The sequence below is a fragment of the Ixodes scapularis genome, unplaced genomic scaffold (assembly GCF_016920785.2).
Source record: "Ixodes scapularis isolate PalLabHiFi unplaced genomic scaffold, ASM1692078v2 PGA_scaffold3__209_contigs__length_174095766, whole genome shotgun sequence".
Lineage (NCBI taxonomy): Eukaryota > Metazoa > Arthropoda > Arachnida > Ixodida > Ixodidae > Ixodes > Ixodes scapularis.
In genome coordinates this window covers 52,743,729-52,756,144 of record NW_024609868.1, presented here as the reverse complement: position 1 = coordinate 52,756,144, position 12,416 = coordinate 52,743,729, and the positions used below count along the sequence as shown (strand labels likewise).

Below are 12,416 nucleotides of genomic sequence, written 5' to 3'. Positions count from 1 at the left end.
ATGTGATCTCTCAAAGGTTTTCAAGCCTAGAAAAGTAGTCCTGACAAGTGAAATTGAAAATAATATTTTTTTCTCTAGCTAACAAGGATAACTAGATTTCCCGATAAGCACGGTTTTGCAACATTCCGCGCGCTTGACGTGAGCCCATTACCAAACATGTTTTCCTCGATGTTTCGTGCCAAAACTATGACGTCGATTGCTTAGACCAAATTAACTGTTGCTAACTGGCCTACCTCCTTAACGCTCTCTTCTCGGCGCTGATATAATCTCTCAAGCTTGTAAGGTAGGATTCCGGTTAGGTTGACGGGTGCACTATAAATCTAAAGCTGTTAAAAAAAGAAATCACATCAATTTAAGCGGGCTATTGAGCCTGCCAACGCACTCTAAAAGTCTTCTTTATTACTCAATACCTTGTTTTACTAGCGCGAGCGTAGCAGAAGCTACAAAGAAAGAGGAGGATGACAGTGTTTGCTAAGGAAGATATAGCAGAAGCTTGAAGATCGAGCTCTGTGCTTTAGGTTTTCTGCGAAGTACGCAATTTTGTGCAGTGCAGACATCGTTCATAGAAACATGCTTGGAGCGTTGTCGGTCGCGCTTAAGTATAAAAGAGAACATACTATGGGGGGTGCAAAAATGTTTCGCAATAAAATTGGGACTCTTTTTCACGTGTAAAACGCATCTGATTCTTGCAGCATTTTTTTCGTATTGTATTTTCTGTCACTTTCAGTTCTTTTTTAAAAAGGCTGAAATAGTATAAACGCTTGAATGAGGGGAATTCAAAAGGAAGGCTTTGATAACTGAGTTAACGCATGATGACCGCAAAACCTTACAACCACAAACAAAACTTTTGCGGGAAGTGTAACGTCCCTCACAATGCCCCCGAACATTCTCAACTTGGGGCATCAGCGTTACTCTTCAAACATCACGCGACACACTAGCGTAAAGACATGGGCCTGCACCGTGAAGACGTGGGACTTGGCTTACAGTGTCCAGACCCGTTTTGCTCCTGCACCCGAACAAGGTACGGGGCGGGACACGAGAGAACCACTCGTGGCCTACACTGTTCTTCAAGGCCTTGATGTGGGCAAGATCTTTCACAAAGTAGACGTTCCGACGTCCTCAGGTGTCTCGACTCGAGTGGCGAAAGCACCCCGACCACTGTTGAGGTCGCAAGAGTTCACACGCGTCGCTTGTGGCTCACAAGATGTGGCCTCCTCCTCGGAGTCTTCCACCAGGGCTCTGGCTAGAATCCCGATCGTCTTGACCTTAGATCGTCTCGTTTTTCGAGCACGTCCTGATTTCACAGCGGAACACAGTGATCCATTGGAGAGCAGGATCAGAGCTTTCCGGGGTAGTAGTAGGTGCGTACAAAGCAGACGCACGCGGCTGGGAAAGAGAACCTGGTCGGCATGGGCTCCACGCGGTTGTCTTCGGTGGACAGGGCGACCAGCACTCTGTTCACGTACTTGGTGGCGCAGCGGGTGGAATGGCCTGCCGGGAGCATGTCGTGGATGCGGTCGCAGGTTCCGCCTTCGTTCCTGCAAGAGAGACGCAACAACTTCAGTCATATGGTTTATAGGATCACGAAGTGAGTTTTCATCCTATACTAAGTTGACGTCTTTAAAAATCCGTCCTCTGTCGAGTAAAAAACAAACAATAGTGTACTTACGGCAACTTTTCACTTCGTTGGAATAGTTTAATACCCTGGCTACACTAGCGCTCTTAACTGTCATTAAGCCTACGATCGTTGACATCTCCCAGCTGTCATTGAGCTCAACTAACTTGTCCGGTGTTATACGGTGCATAAGCCTAACAACCACAGTTGCGATGCGCGACAAGGAACACAGTTGAAACCAAAACAAAATCAAGATTGATGTCCCCTTCTTTTCTTTTTTGAATAGCGATGCAAATGAATTATATGCACGCTTTTAGTTCAATATAAACAATAGCATAAAAAAAATTGTTTTCTTTTTACAGAAAAAACACAAACGACAATGAGAACGTTTCACACGAATTCAAGCAAGAGAGACACAACGGAAGTCTTATCGGCACTGACGTTACAATGGCTGCCCTCGCCGAGTTTCGGCTTTCGCTACGTGACGTGGTCGTTCTAGCGGCAGTCTTGGCCCCGAATCATACCTCTCCCGACAATATTTGCTGCTACGATACTTTCTAGATACCTCCCCCAATCTCCCGCAATAGCAAGTACTTCGCTGGCACTGGTTACGTGCAGCGATGCGGTGGACGCCGCCGTTTTTAGCTCTATTGGGGCCACGTGATTGGGGCGAACCCCTATTACAGAGCCGTATATAGAGAGAGTTTGGTCCATGGGAGGAGCGGGCAGAGCCAGGGCGTGCACGAGACGCAGATAAAAGGCATGACGTGCTCTCTTGGCCAACCAGTAGCCGAAAACAATCCCCTAGCGGTGGTAGCGAGAAACAATATTAATAAGCGCGTAAGAGTTAAATGGAGTAACACTTCATAGCTGAACATATAGTGCGCGTGATGTTTCGGTTATGGTCGTGCAAAGGATGTCAGAATTGAATGTGCCGCTCGAACTCTGTTTTGCTCGGACGTAGCCTGACCGCCTGGACGGCTGACTTCCGGCCCCCGGCGCCTGGCGGACGGATCACGTCGATCGTTCTCCTAGGATTTGATCTGGCATTACCGTGATCGAAAAAAATTAAAGACGTTTACAAATCTCTGTAACGCGAAATTAGAGCGCAGCTCTTGAGCAGGAGGAGGGGAGGGGATGAATGGGAGGGTATGCCCATCCTCCTCCTTCGTACCCTCTCCTCCTCCATTCCTTCTTTCCGTCCTCCTTTAATTCAGTTTTCCCGCTAAATTAAACGGGGGAAAATGACGTCACATGACTTCGTGTTACGTCACTTACGAACAAAATCAGTTTCTCCGCTAGATTTGGCGGGAAAATTGACATCTAGCAGAAAAAGTCCCCGCTAAATTTAGCGGGGGATTGAATTGGTGTTGAGGTCACGTGACATCAATGTTTTCGCTAAATCTAGCGGAGAAACTGAATTTGTCCGCTAAATCAATCGAAGAAACAGGATTTCCGCGCTAAATTTACCGGGGAATTCAATCGGCGTACAGGTAACGCAGCGGGGGACTGAATTGGTGTTGAAGTCACGTGACGTCAATTTTTTCCGATAAATCTAGCGGAGAAACAAAATTTGTCCGCTTAATCTAGCGCAGAAACTGAATTTCCCCGCTAAACTTAGTGGGGAACTGCATTGGTGTTAAGGTCACGTGACGTCAATTTTTCCGCTAAATTTAGCGGGCCGGTTACGCTGACGGTGACGAAGGCACCACGAAACCCGGAAACGGGCGCCTAAGAGCTGCGCTCTAACGTGCACCATATTTTAAGTCACGAGAGTTACTCCGATGCACTAACTAATTCTATAATGCAATTAAATGCAAGATTTATGTTTGTCCTTTGTCCCTCTTGTTCCCCTTCTCCAGGGATTACTTTCGTCATTCTTGTCCAGCTCGCTTGCACCTTTGCATGTAATTGCATTATAGTTATAACTTTAAATTGCAAGCTTCACCCTTGTTGGTGTTCGACTGGTGGCAGCTGATAAAACCCGTTTGCTCTACTGACGTCTAACCCCTGGTTAGCTCAGTTGGTAGAGCGCTCCACTTGTAATGGAGAGGTCCCGGGTTCGATACCCGGACCAGGCGGATTTTTTCGGTCGCTCACCAGTCACCTAGCTGTGTTTGGAGATTTATGTTTGTCCTTTGTCCCTCTTGTTCCCCTTCTCCAGGGATTACTTTCGTCATAACTAATTCTGTTTCTCGCGACCACCGCCGGGGTATTATTCGCGGCTTCTGGCGGGCCACATCTGAATCTGCGAAGACGCCCTGGAACACAAAACTCGCACTCGGCCAATGGCGCCTCCTCATTTGTCTCCTAAACTTCCCAATGAATGGCCAAACTCTCTCAATATACGGCTCTGCCCCATCAGTTATAAACCATTTCACCTGATGTTGTACCGCAGCGAATGCTAGAAGCGCGAGCTCATAGCGTCGGCCGCTGCCCTTAGTGCACGAGAGCTTGTGCCGCCGAGATGCGCTCTAGAGCAGGAAGCTCGGGCTTGTAGCCGTCCCCGCGTTACCTCACAAGGTGCAGTATATAGAGTTTAACGGAGGTAGGCCAGCTCAGTTGAACTCAATGATCATTAGCAACTCCATGACAACTGGTGCCGCCGTGTAGCTCCGGCCGATCGCGATTAAGTCAACTAAGTCAACTGTCGTTGGCTTAACGAAAATTCGGAGCGCTAGTGTAACTACGGTATAAAAGCATCATATTTACTTGCCAGCCAACAATTCTTCCTATCTTCATATGCGTGTAACGATTAAAAAAAAAAGAAAAAGACCCAGAACAAAGTGTGGGCAAAGTTCGGTTCTAGACAAGTCGCAGTCTGGGCACCGTTTTAATGGCTTTTCAGTGTGTCGCTGAAGTTTATTTACTTGTCCTGACTTTCCGAGCCAAAAAAAAAAAAAAAAGAAAAAAAAAAGCTCGTCACCACACGAGAGTTTCTCAGACACGGAAATAGAAGGCAATAAACTCAGCGCCACACCATGTTCATTTAAATTCTCTTAGCAAACAAACCGACTCAGTGCGTTTCGATTGCGCGACGGAGTGTAACTTCCCGCCAAAGCGGTGTCGCTGCCTCAGCAAATTGAACATATCCCGGGGCGCCGGAGCAGAGACACGCATGCTTGAACGCCACGTGACAGGTACACAAGTGGAGTAAAATGCGGGACGCCCTTCGAACGAGGAAAATAGCTTCACGGTGAGCCGAATTCTTCTCAAAAGTCTGGTATAATTTTAACGGACGGTATTTGCATTGTTATGCGTCCCTTGCAGTCGAAACAGGCACATAGCGTGTATAGCCTGGCCAATGTATCAATCTGTTTTAGGACCGCCAATTTTTCTCTCGCTGTTTTTTTTTTTATCGCCATATTTTTGTCGTCACATATGAGTCGGTTTCTTGCGATGCTTGACGCACACATAATTGCGATGACGGAATTGTCAGCGACCAGCTGGTGTGTTTTCACTTACTACTGTACAGTGCTCACCGTATAGTCAGGGTGACCTATGGCGCACAATACCATACCAGATTTAGCACGCGCTCCATCATCGCCAGGATGGCGCAAGATAGCTCCCTGTTACTTTTACAGAAAAATCAGTTTAAAGTTTCGTTCTGAAAATATAATAGTCGCAGACAAGATGAGAACAGCATGGCGTCCCCTACGGATGCTCGTTCTCCAGGCGCTCCTGGCCTTCTAGGTCACTCCACGCCAAACGATCCAGACCTAAATTCGACCATAACAAATTTGGTCTAAAGAAAAGAAAATTGTATATGTTATTGGTGATGTAACCGTACCTTTTGAAATATACTTTGGCTATACCTTTTTAAATATTTGTTCAGGAGCCCTTGAATATCAGGAAAACAGGCCCGACGAAGTAAAATATATATTTTTCTTTCAAGAAAGATGTGAAACGAGCCTGCAAAATAAAAACGGCTTTTAGTATGTCGCTATATCCTTCTAAATGATCTAACAGGTTTTGTCACGCATTTCCGAGTGTTTTTAAGGGTGCATGATTCGTGCGAAATGTCCTAAAAACTTATATTCTACTTTTATTTCGGAAAACACGCTATCATAATGAAAACTTCAAAAAATATGTGTGCGATCTGGGAAATAAAGCATATTAAAAAAAAAGTATTCTGATAAAGAAATGCGTGACTGCGTTTGTATTGAAAATTTAGTAAAATACTCAGTTTTCAGAAAAACAAGGCTGATAAAGGCGGTCGGTTTAAAAACGCGCACTCATCGGTTATGGAGAGTATAGAATTCACACAACGAATGAGCAAAGTGAGAAAAAAAAAATAAAACGTTTTAAAAGCGATTTTTTTTCCTTTTATGGTAATCAATAGTCAGTATTGAAATTATTGTAAAACAATACGTTAAAAAATGTGTCCGGATCGAAAACACATACTTCACGGTTATATGTACCATATTTTCACGACTGTAGTTTGCGGAGTATAGATCTTTGGAAGTTGAAATTCTACCCGATGCGGACTATCTACAGGTGCGGATTATGCAAGGATAGTTTTTTTTTCTTCTAGATCATGTACTGTGACAAGTCGTGAAGGATTTTATGAAGAAGGGACCATATTAATATTGATTTATGTATGATACAAGCTTCGTTGTGAGCCAGTGGAGCAGGCATTTGTCAATGGGCGAAGTGTATAAAGTTCGGACTAGGCACTAAGTACGCATTATGCACGGCATGCGGACTACGCACCGAGTGCAGACTATAGTCCGGAAGATGCGATAGTTAACTAATAAAAAATATTATCAGATACCCTTTGAAATTTTGCAACCATTAACAGATTGCAAAATACTAAAATAAGGAGTGGTGTTTTGTTACACGCACACACACACACACACACACACACACACACACACGCACGCACACACAACGCTTAACAGTTATACATTGTTTAGAATTTAAACAAAAAGTCAGCATTTATTGAAAAGTAGCAATTTTTAAAATTGAAAATAATATATTTTTTCTTCTTTGGTCCATCATCATCTCGCCCTGAGGCAGAGACGGGCGTCATTGCATACGTTGGGAAACGATGCTACTGAACTCCAAAGCAGACGACGCCAGCTCTAGTATCTGACAGATTGAGAAGAGCAGGGCGTGTCCTTTCGAACACCCGACCTCCAGCACGCGCTCCATGCCTTCCGTCGTGCTTTGGATGCGCCCGCGAGTTCGAGGTGAACGGGACGCCGAAGTGTACGGAAGGTGGGAAGTTCACTCTGCAGGTAGGACAAGCTCCTCCCAGCCGTTTTCACCTTGCCTTAGACTTTTGTCAGATATATAAAGGAGACGACGATAGCAGGTGGTATAGTGCATCCGTCTGCATCTTTGTGGGAACAACCTCACACCTGTTGCGCCGTTCACTTTTAAGGGGGATTTCCGGGGCCTTCATTCATTCATGAAACCGGATACTGATATCGCCCAAGAGTCTCCAGTTGTGTTTTATGCAACTTTATATTTTTGTACTTTTGCTGGGCGACACGAGAGAGCCACCACTAAGGGGGTTAAGGCCTCTCTTTTACCTTATCCTCCTAGACTTTTATTAAACTTTTTTGATATGCAAAACAGTTAAATGATTTAAACGTACAAAACAAATTTGGTGAATTTTGTTTTAGATAGTTTTTAGGAGACATATTGTTTGTTTCAAAAAACCCTATTGCCAAAATTAAAAAAAAACGCATTTTCTTGCCTAAAAATTAATACTTTTTTCAAACATTCTTTGTGTGCTGTCTGAGTTACAAGCTATATGGGGCCGTAAAGTATGTATTTTTAGACTAATCACCTTTTAATTTTCACTTTGAAAGCTCATCATTTCGAAATCAGTTCAATACTTTCATTGGATCAAAATTATCATTCTTTTTACTTTCAAGAAATATCATATGTTTAAAACTTTCTTTTTTGAGTTCTTAATTTAACTAACTGCAAAGTACGTATTTTTACACCATTCACACATTTTGTTTTCTTAAAACGGAATATTTTACAGAAATTTTACCAATGGAAAGAATTAAATTTTTTTCTCGTTTTCTAAAAATATTATTTCTTAAAACTTTGCTCGTTTCCTGTGTATTCAAAGCTACCTAGGACCGTTGAGTATGTATTTCTAGATCGACCACCTTTAGGAGTTATTTCTTTTTAACTGAGTGCTTTACTAAAAGTTCAATATTGACCATATATTCCAGGAAACAAAAAAACAAACATATTTGTATCAATATACATTGAAAATATAATTTGTTTCTGCTACTACTAACACACAAGTTTTAAGTCTTAATATAGTAGCGTGTTTAAAAAGAAGGGAATAAGATTTTTACGACATTTTTAACGCATTTACACCCTTAAACAACACTAGAAAATGCGTAAAAAAATTATTAGATAAGTTAAAAAAAATGTAATAACCTACTAAAGACGGTGTTAAATTCGCCGTCTCGTTTCAACCGGAAACTTCAGAGTGTCCTCAAAAATGTAAAAAAAAAAGAGCTTATAACAACAATATATTGGGGGAAAAAAGTGCTCTGACATTACCAATAACACATACAACTTTTTAGGACGAAGCCGAGAGGGTCAAATTTAGGCCCGGTATGTTTGGCGCGGATGACCAAACTGTCAGGCTTTTGCTGCACCTGCATGCTGTAGGCTCAGGAGACACCCAAACGTTATGGAATCTCGCGCAGGAGGCGAGAGGACTAAAAGACATCCCTGCTTTTCTAATCATGTCAGTGACTTTAGTGTCGACTGATCATGCCTGGAGACCAGAACGAGCTAGGTGCGTGAAACCGGGAAACTGCATATTCTGGCTTTTGACACGAGAAAGCAGGCAGGTTTTCGTAGGACTCGATCGAGACAAGGACACGCAAGGTTTATTCACATAGGAGTGATGAAATAAAACATGATATTCAGAATTAGAGGCATTACGAACCGCGTACAAATAAATATATTCTGCTGCCTACAGCACAGCAATGTGGGCACCGACGGAGTCCGACCCTCAAACTTCTTCGGTCGGAACTCGATGGCATCGTCTGTGACGCAGCAGCCAAAACCTTTTCGTTTTGCATCACAAAATGAATGTCACAAGATGAAGAAGCTCGTCGAGCGTTCTCGAATTGCATCGGGACTCTGCTCAAAGTCTGAGGAGCTAAACACGAAGCCAGTGTCACTACCTGCATGAGTGACACTCACTCTTTCACCTTTTCCAGAAGGAGCCTTCAGCCCGGTCGTCTGTCCAACAGAAAGGCTTGACTTGCTGACTTTATGGCGCTATCAGTCCACACCTTGTCCACTGTGAGGCCGGCATTCTCCCAAGCCCTGGAAGTATATCTTCCGGTTCTCGTCTCTGCTTCCCGATTGCCCTCAAATAATGCCTCCTTTACTTGAGGGTGTCATCACCCTCGATTAGGAAGGAGTTGCGATTTCATTCTTGTCTTTCGAATCCCATGCTTTTTCAGCAGGCGATACAGGGTAGTACCGGAGCAGGACGGCAGCACATCGTCTTCTTGGAGAAAAGCGGCGGTTTTCTTCAGCGTCAGAATCTCCCCCAGATGGTAGAAGTTGTGCAGGCAGCTTCTCACGGCCGTCAACGTGCACATGCCCTGATTTGATATCCTCTTCCGCTTGCCAGCATATTTCGGGCGCTTCTTCGAATGAGTGTTCACAGCTCCGTTGGCACGTTTTAAGCTACGCTTGAACTCGTAGACCGAGCTAACACTGATCCCAGTCGCGTCGACAGTCAGGTTGACGACTTCCACCACAATTTTTTCTTGGTATTGCCGCCGCATATAAGAATAAGCGTTCAAAACAGACCGCCTTGTCTGACTCCACGGGACATTTCCACTAGCGTGACGTTTGTTGTTCACCCGAGGGGAAACGTCTTCAGGAGCCGGAGTCGCCATTTTGGAACGCGAGCAGCCATCGTTGCTGGATCGGATAAGTTGACAAGCTCAGGGAAAAAAGTGACGCGCTGCCATCCACTGCCGCGTAACGGCGCTCGTGTCGCAGCCCGCCCTACCTGATAGGTCTGAGTGGCGTCGGTACCCGTGAATACGCCGCGAAACACATCGTTTTTGTGTGGGTTCACAAAGTGTATTACCAACGACTGTTGCCAGTGTGATTATGTGCGGATTGAGGAAATGTTTTCTGTGACTTTTGAGGTAAATTCACGCCCACCGGGCCTTCGTAGTTTTGGCAGTTTCTGACATTCGACACCGAGGCAAGCAACTCGGAGAAATGGTTGCGTCTATCATTCGTGGTTTTCGGCACATGCACAGTTGTGTTTTGATCGTTTGCGGACTAAAATACCGTGAACTTCCTCTTCTGGTGTTCTGTGTTTGTGCCAGAAGCTGAAGCGTAAACTGCTGCATACATAACGATGCCGTATTAGGAAAGAATGCCAACTTGAAGACGTCTTCGCCATTTGAAGGAAGCGGGCTGCTTCTGTATTTGTATTCGGCTATGTTGAGCCTCGCTGCTGGTGAAAACGACTGGGTTATTCTTCTTGTGTGTTTTCTTTCTGTGTGACAACTTCAGTTCCTTACGCGTGCCTGCCATTTCGGAGAAATGTGACTAAGGGGTAAGAATTTCGAGACATATCACTTCCGACCAGTTGATCAGCGCGGATTCGCGTGTGTATACATTGGAGATCTACTTGTGAACGTCTGGTAGATATTAGAACCTGTATTTTACAGTACCTGCTACAGCTTCGTGGTACTAACAGTGTGCGAATCGTGAGACACTGTCGTCGTTTATGTGAATTGAGTTCATTTGTGTAAGCGTATGCATGTTCCATGTGCCTGACATCAACATGTTTGTTGACGTGTTTATAAGCGCGCGTTAATTTTAATTTGCTTTATGTCAACCACTATTTTTTAATGTTGCAGTAGTGCTTAACATAATGTAATGATAAGGTTGTTTTATTGATATCATGACGCTTCTGCGATCTATTTCAAGTCAAAATAAAAACATATTTAGCTACCCTGAGATTGCGACATATGATGGCTGGGGTACGAAGACCACTTTGAAAACTTCACTGCATCTTCGTTTTAACGCTAATGCACTTCTACGCGAGAGACAGCAATCGAGAGATGACGGACAATGTGGCACTGCAAACAAGACGGCTCGGGTCCTGTGATCATCAACTACAGGTATCTTCAGCTTCGGTGTTTTGCAGTCTGGTCTCGATTTTTTCATTAAAAATAAATAAACGTTGCACAGTATTCACCTACAATATTAGCCTTGCCGAAGATTTGTTCCGGCAACAAATAAAAGGTAAAAAACTTTTTTTGTTTTTTTTCGTGTGACAAACATGTGAGAGCGTTTATCGAGAACTGGATATGGCGCTGACAGCGCATGTGAGCCCCTGCTTGTGGATGCTGGTCATAGACGAATATAAGAGACAAACTATGACATAAGTATACCGTTTTACTTTGATTTTACATGAGCATAAAATCTCACTCGGCAGCTCGACCCAAAACTAGGCACCTAAGCTCCTATTCGTTGAATTATACAGTAAAAATCGAAGAAATCGTAAGCTTGCATATTTACAATCATGTGACTGCAGCAGAATCTACTTGCAGAGTTAATGTCTTAAAAGAAGTGCTTAAGGGCCGCCGACGTGCTTCCGACCGCCTGATTTCGCAATCAAAAACCAGCGTCTCAAGCTTGCCCAGAGCTTGGCCGGCCATGCGTACCGGGCGGGCTGCGACGACAGTGCCACCACGCTCGCGCGAAAGCGGGGGTCGGCTTTCCGAAGCGCGGCTAATGCGGAGCTTCTCAACTGAGCCGATCTAGTAACATTGCGAGCAACAGCGGCTGGTCGGCTGGCTACGAACATCGATCCACAGATTTTGTGCGGCTTTCAATTAGGTGAATACACGCGTATTAAGCAGATCTATTGTTTAACCTACCGAGAAGGACGAATTTATTTGAGCTTAAATAACACTAGCTTCTCTGAGAGCAAACTTTTATCGGAACTACTGTGCAGAACAGATTAATAGGAGCGACGCCATCTGACCAATAAGCATGTGACAAGAGGGACACACGCACTTTTGTTTGTTTTTAGGTGAAAACGGGTATAGTGTTACCTCTTTATTCTACGATGGAGGCAGACAGGGGAACGTTACTCCTTGTTACAGTTACAAAATTGAAAGGGTAAGCTGTAACAGTTACTACAAAAAAGTAATGCCGTTACTTTTTTTCGTTACTTTACACAACAAATAAAGGAACAATTAATATGTGCCCCTGTCAATGTGCCTTTATGTAGTGTAGATTTTTTTATAAACAAGAAACATACCTTGCGCAGGTCATAATACTTTTTCGTAGAATGCGCCGCTTATGTTTTATGTTATTTGAGCTCATATTCAAAAGCAAACAATTTGATCTGTGTGAGCTTTCTTCTGGGTTCACGAGTAGAAGAGGTGAGCTTTTGTCCGGGTCTGTGAAAAATCCGGTGAGCGCTTTTGTCCGGTGAGCTTCTGTCCGGGGTTCCATCATACAACTTCTCAGAAAGCCGGCTAATGGAGGAGTTCAGCTCATTTCATCTAGTAACCCAAAAGAAACGCCGGTAAATCCAAAAGCTTCCCATCACCGGTCAATGGGTTGAGAAAATTCCCTGGTGAATACTCCCTGCAGCTTCAGAACGCATAACAGTTTTCTTAAAACTCGCCCCGTTGCGTCCCAATTCCACTGTATAAAAGTACAAATAAAGAACTTTCACGGAGGGAGGACACTGGCGTCACCTACCCCGTCAATGAAGAAACCGACTGATGCGCACCCATGATAATTGCACTGAAGACGAGTG

At 44.1% G+C, this 12,416-nt stretch overlaps 1 protein-coding gene across 1 annotated transcript in view; it reads right to left on the bottom strand.

The window, feature by feature from the left end:
* Positions 1–1,336: 1,336 nt before the first annotated feature.
* The window catches only part of LOC8040416, an 84,881-nt gene continuing 73,801 nt past the window's right edge, over positions 1,337–12,416 (bottom strand). The window contains exon 4 of the mRNA XM_042292730.1: positions 1,337–1,538. Coding sequence (XP_042148664.1) covers positions 1,337–1,538 — 202 coding nt within the window. The remainder of the gene's footprint in view (positions 1,539–12,416) is intronic.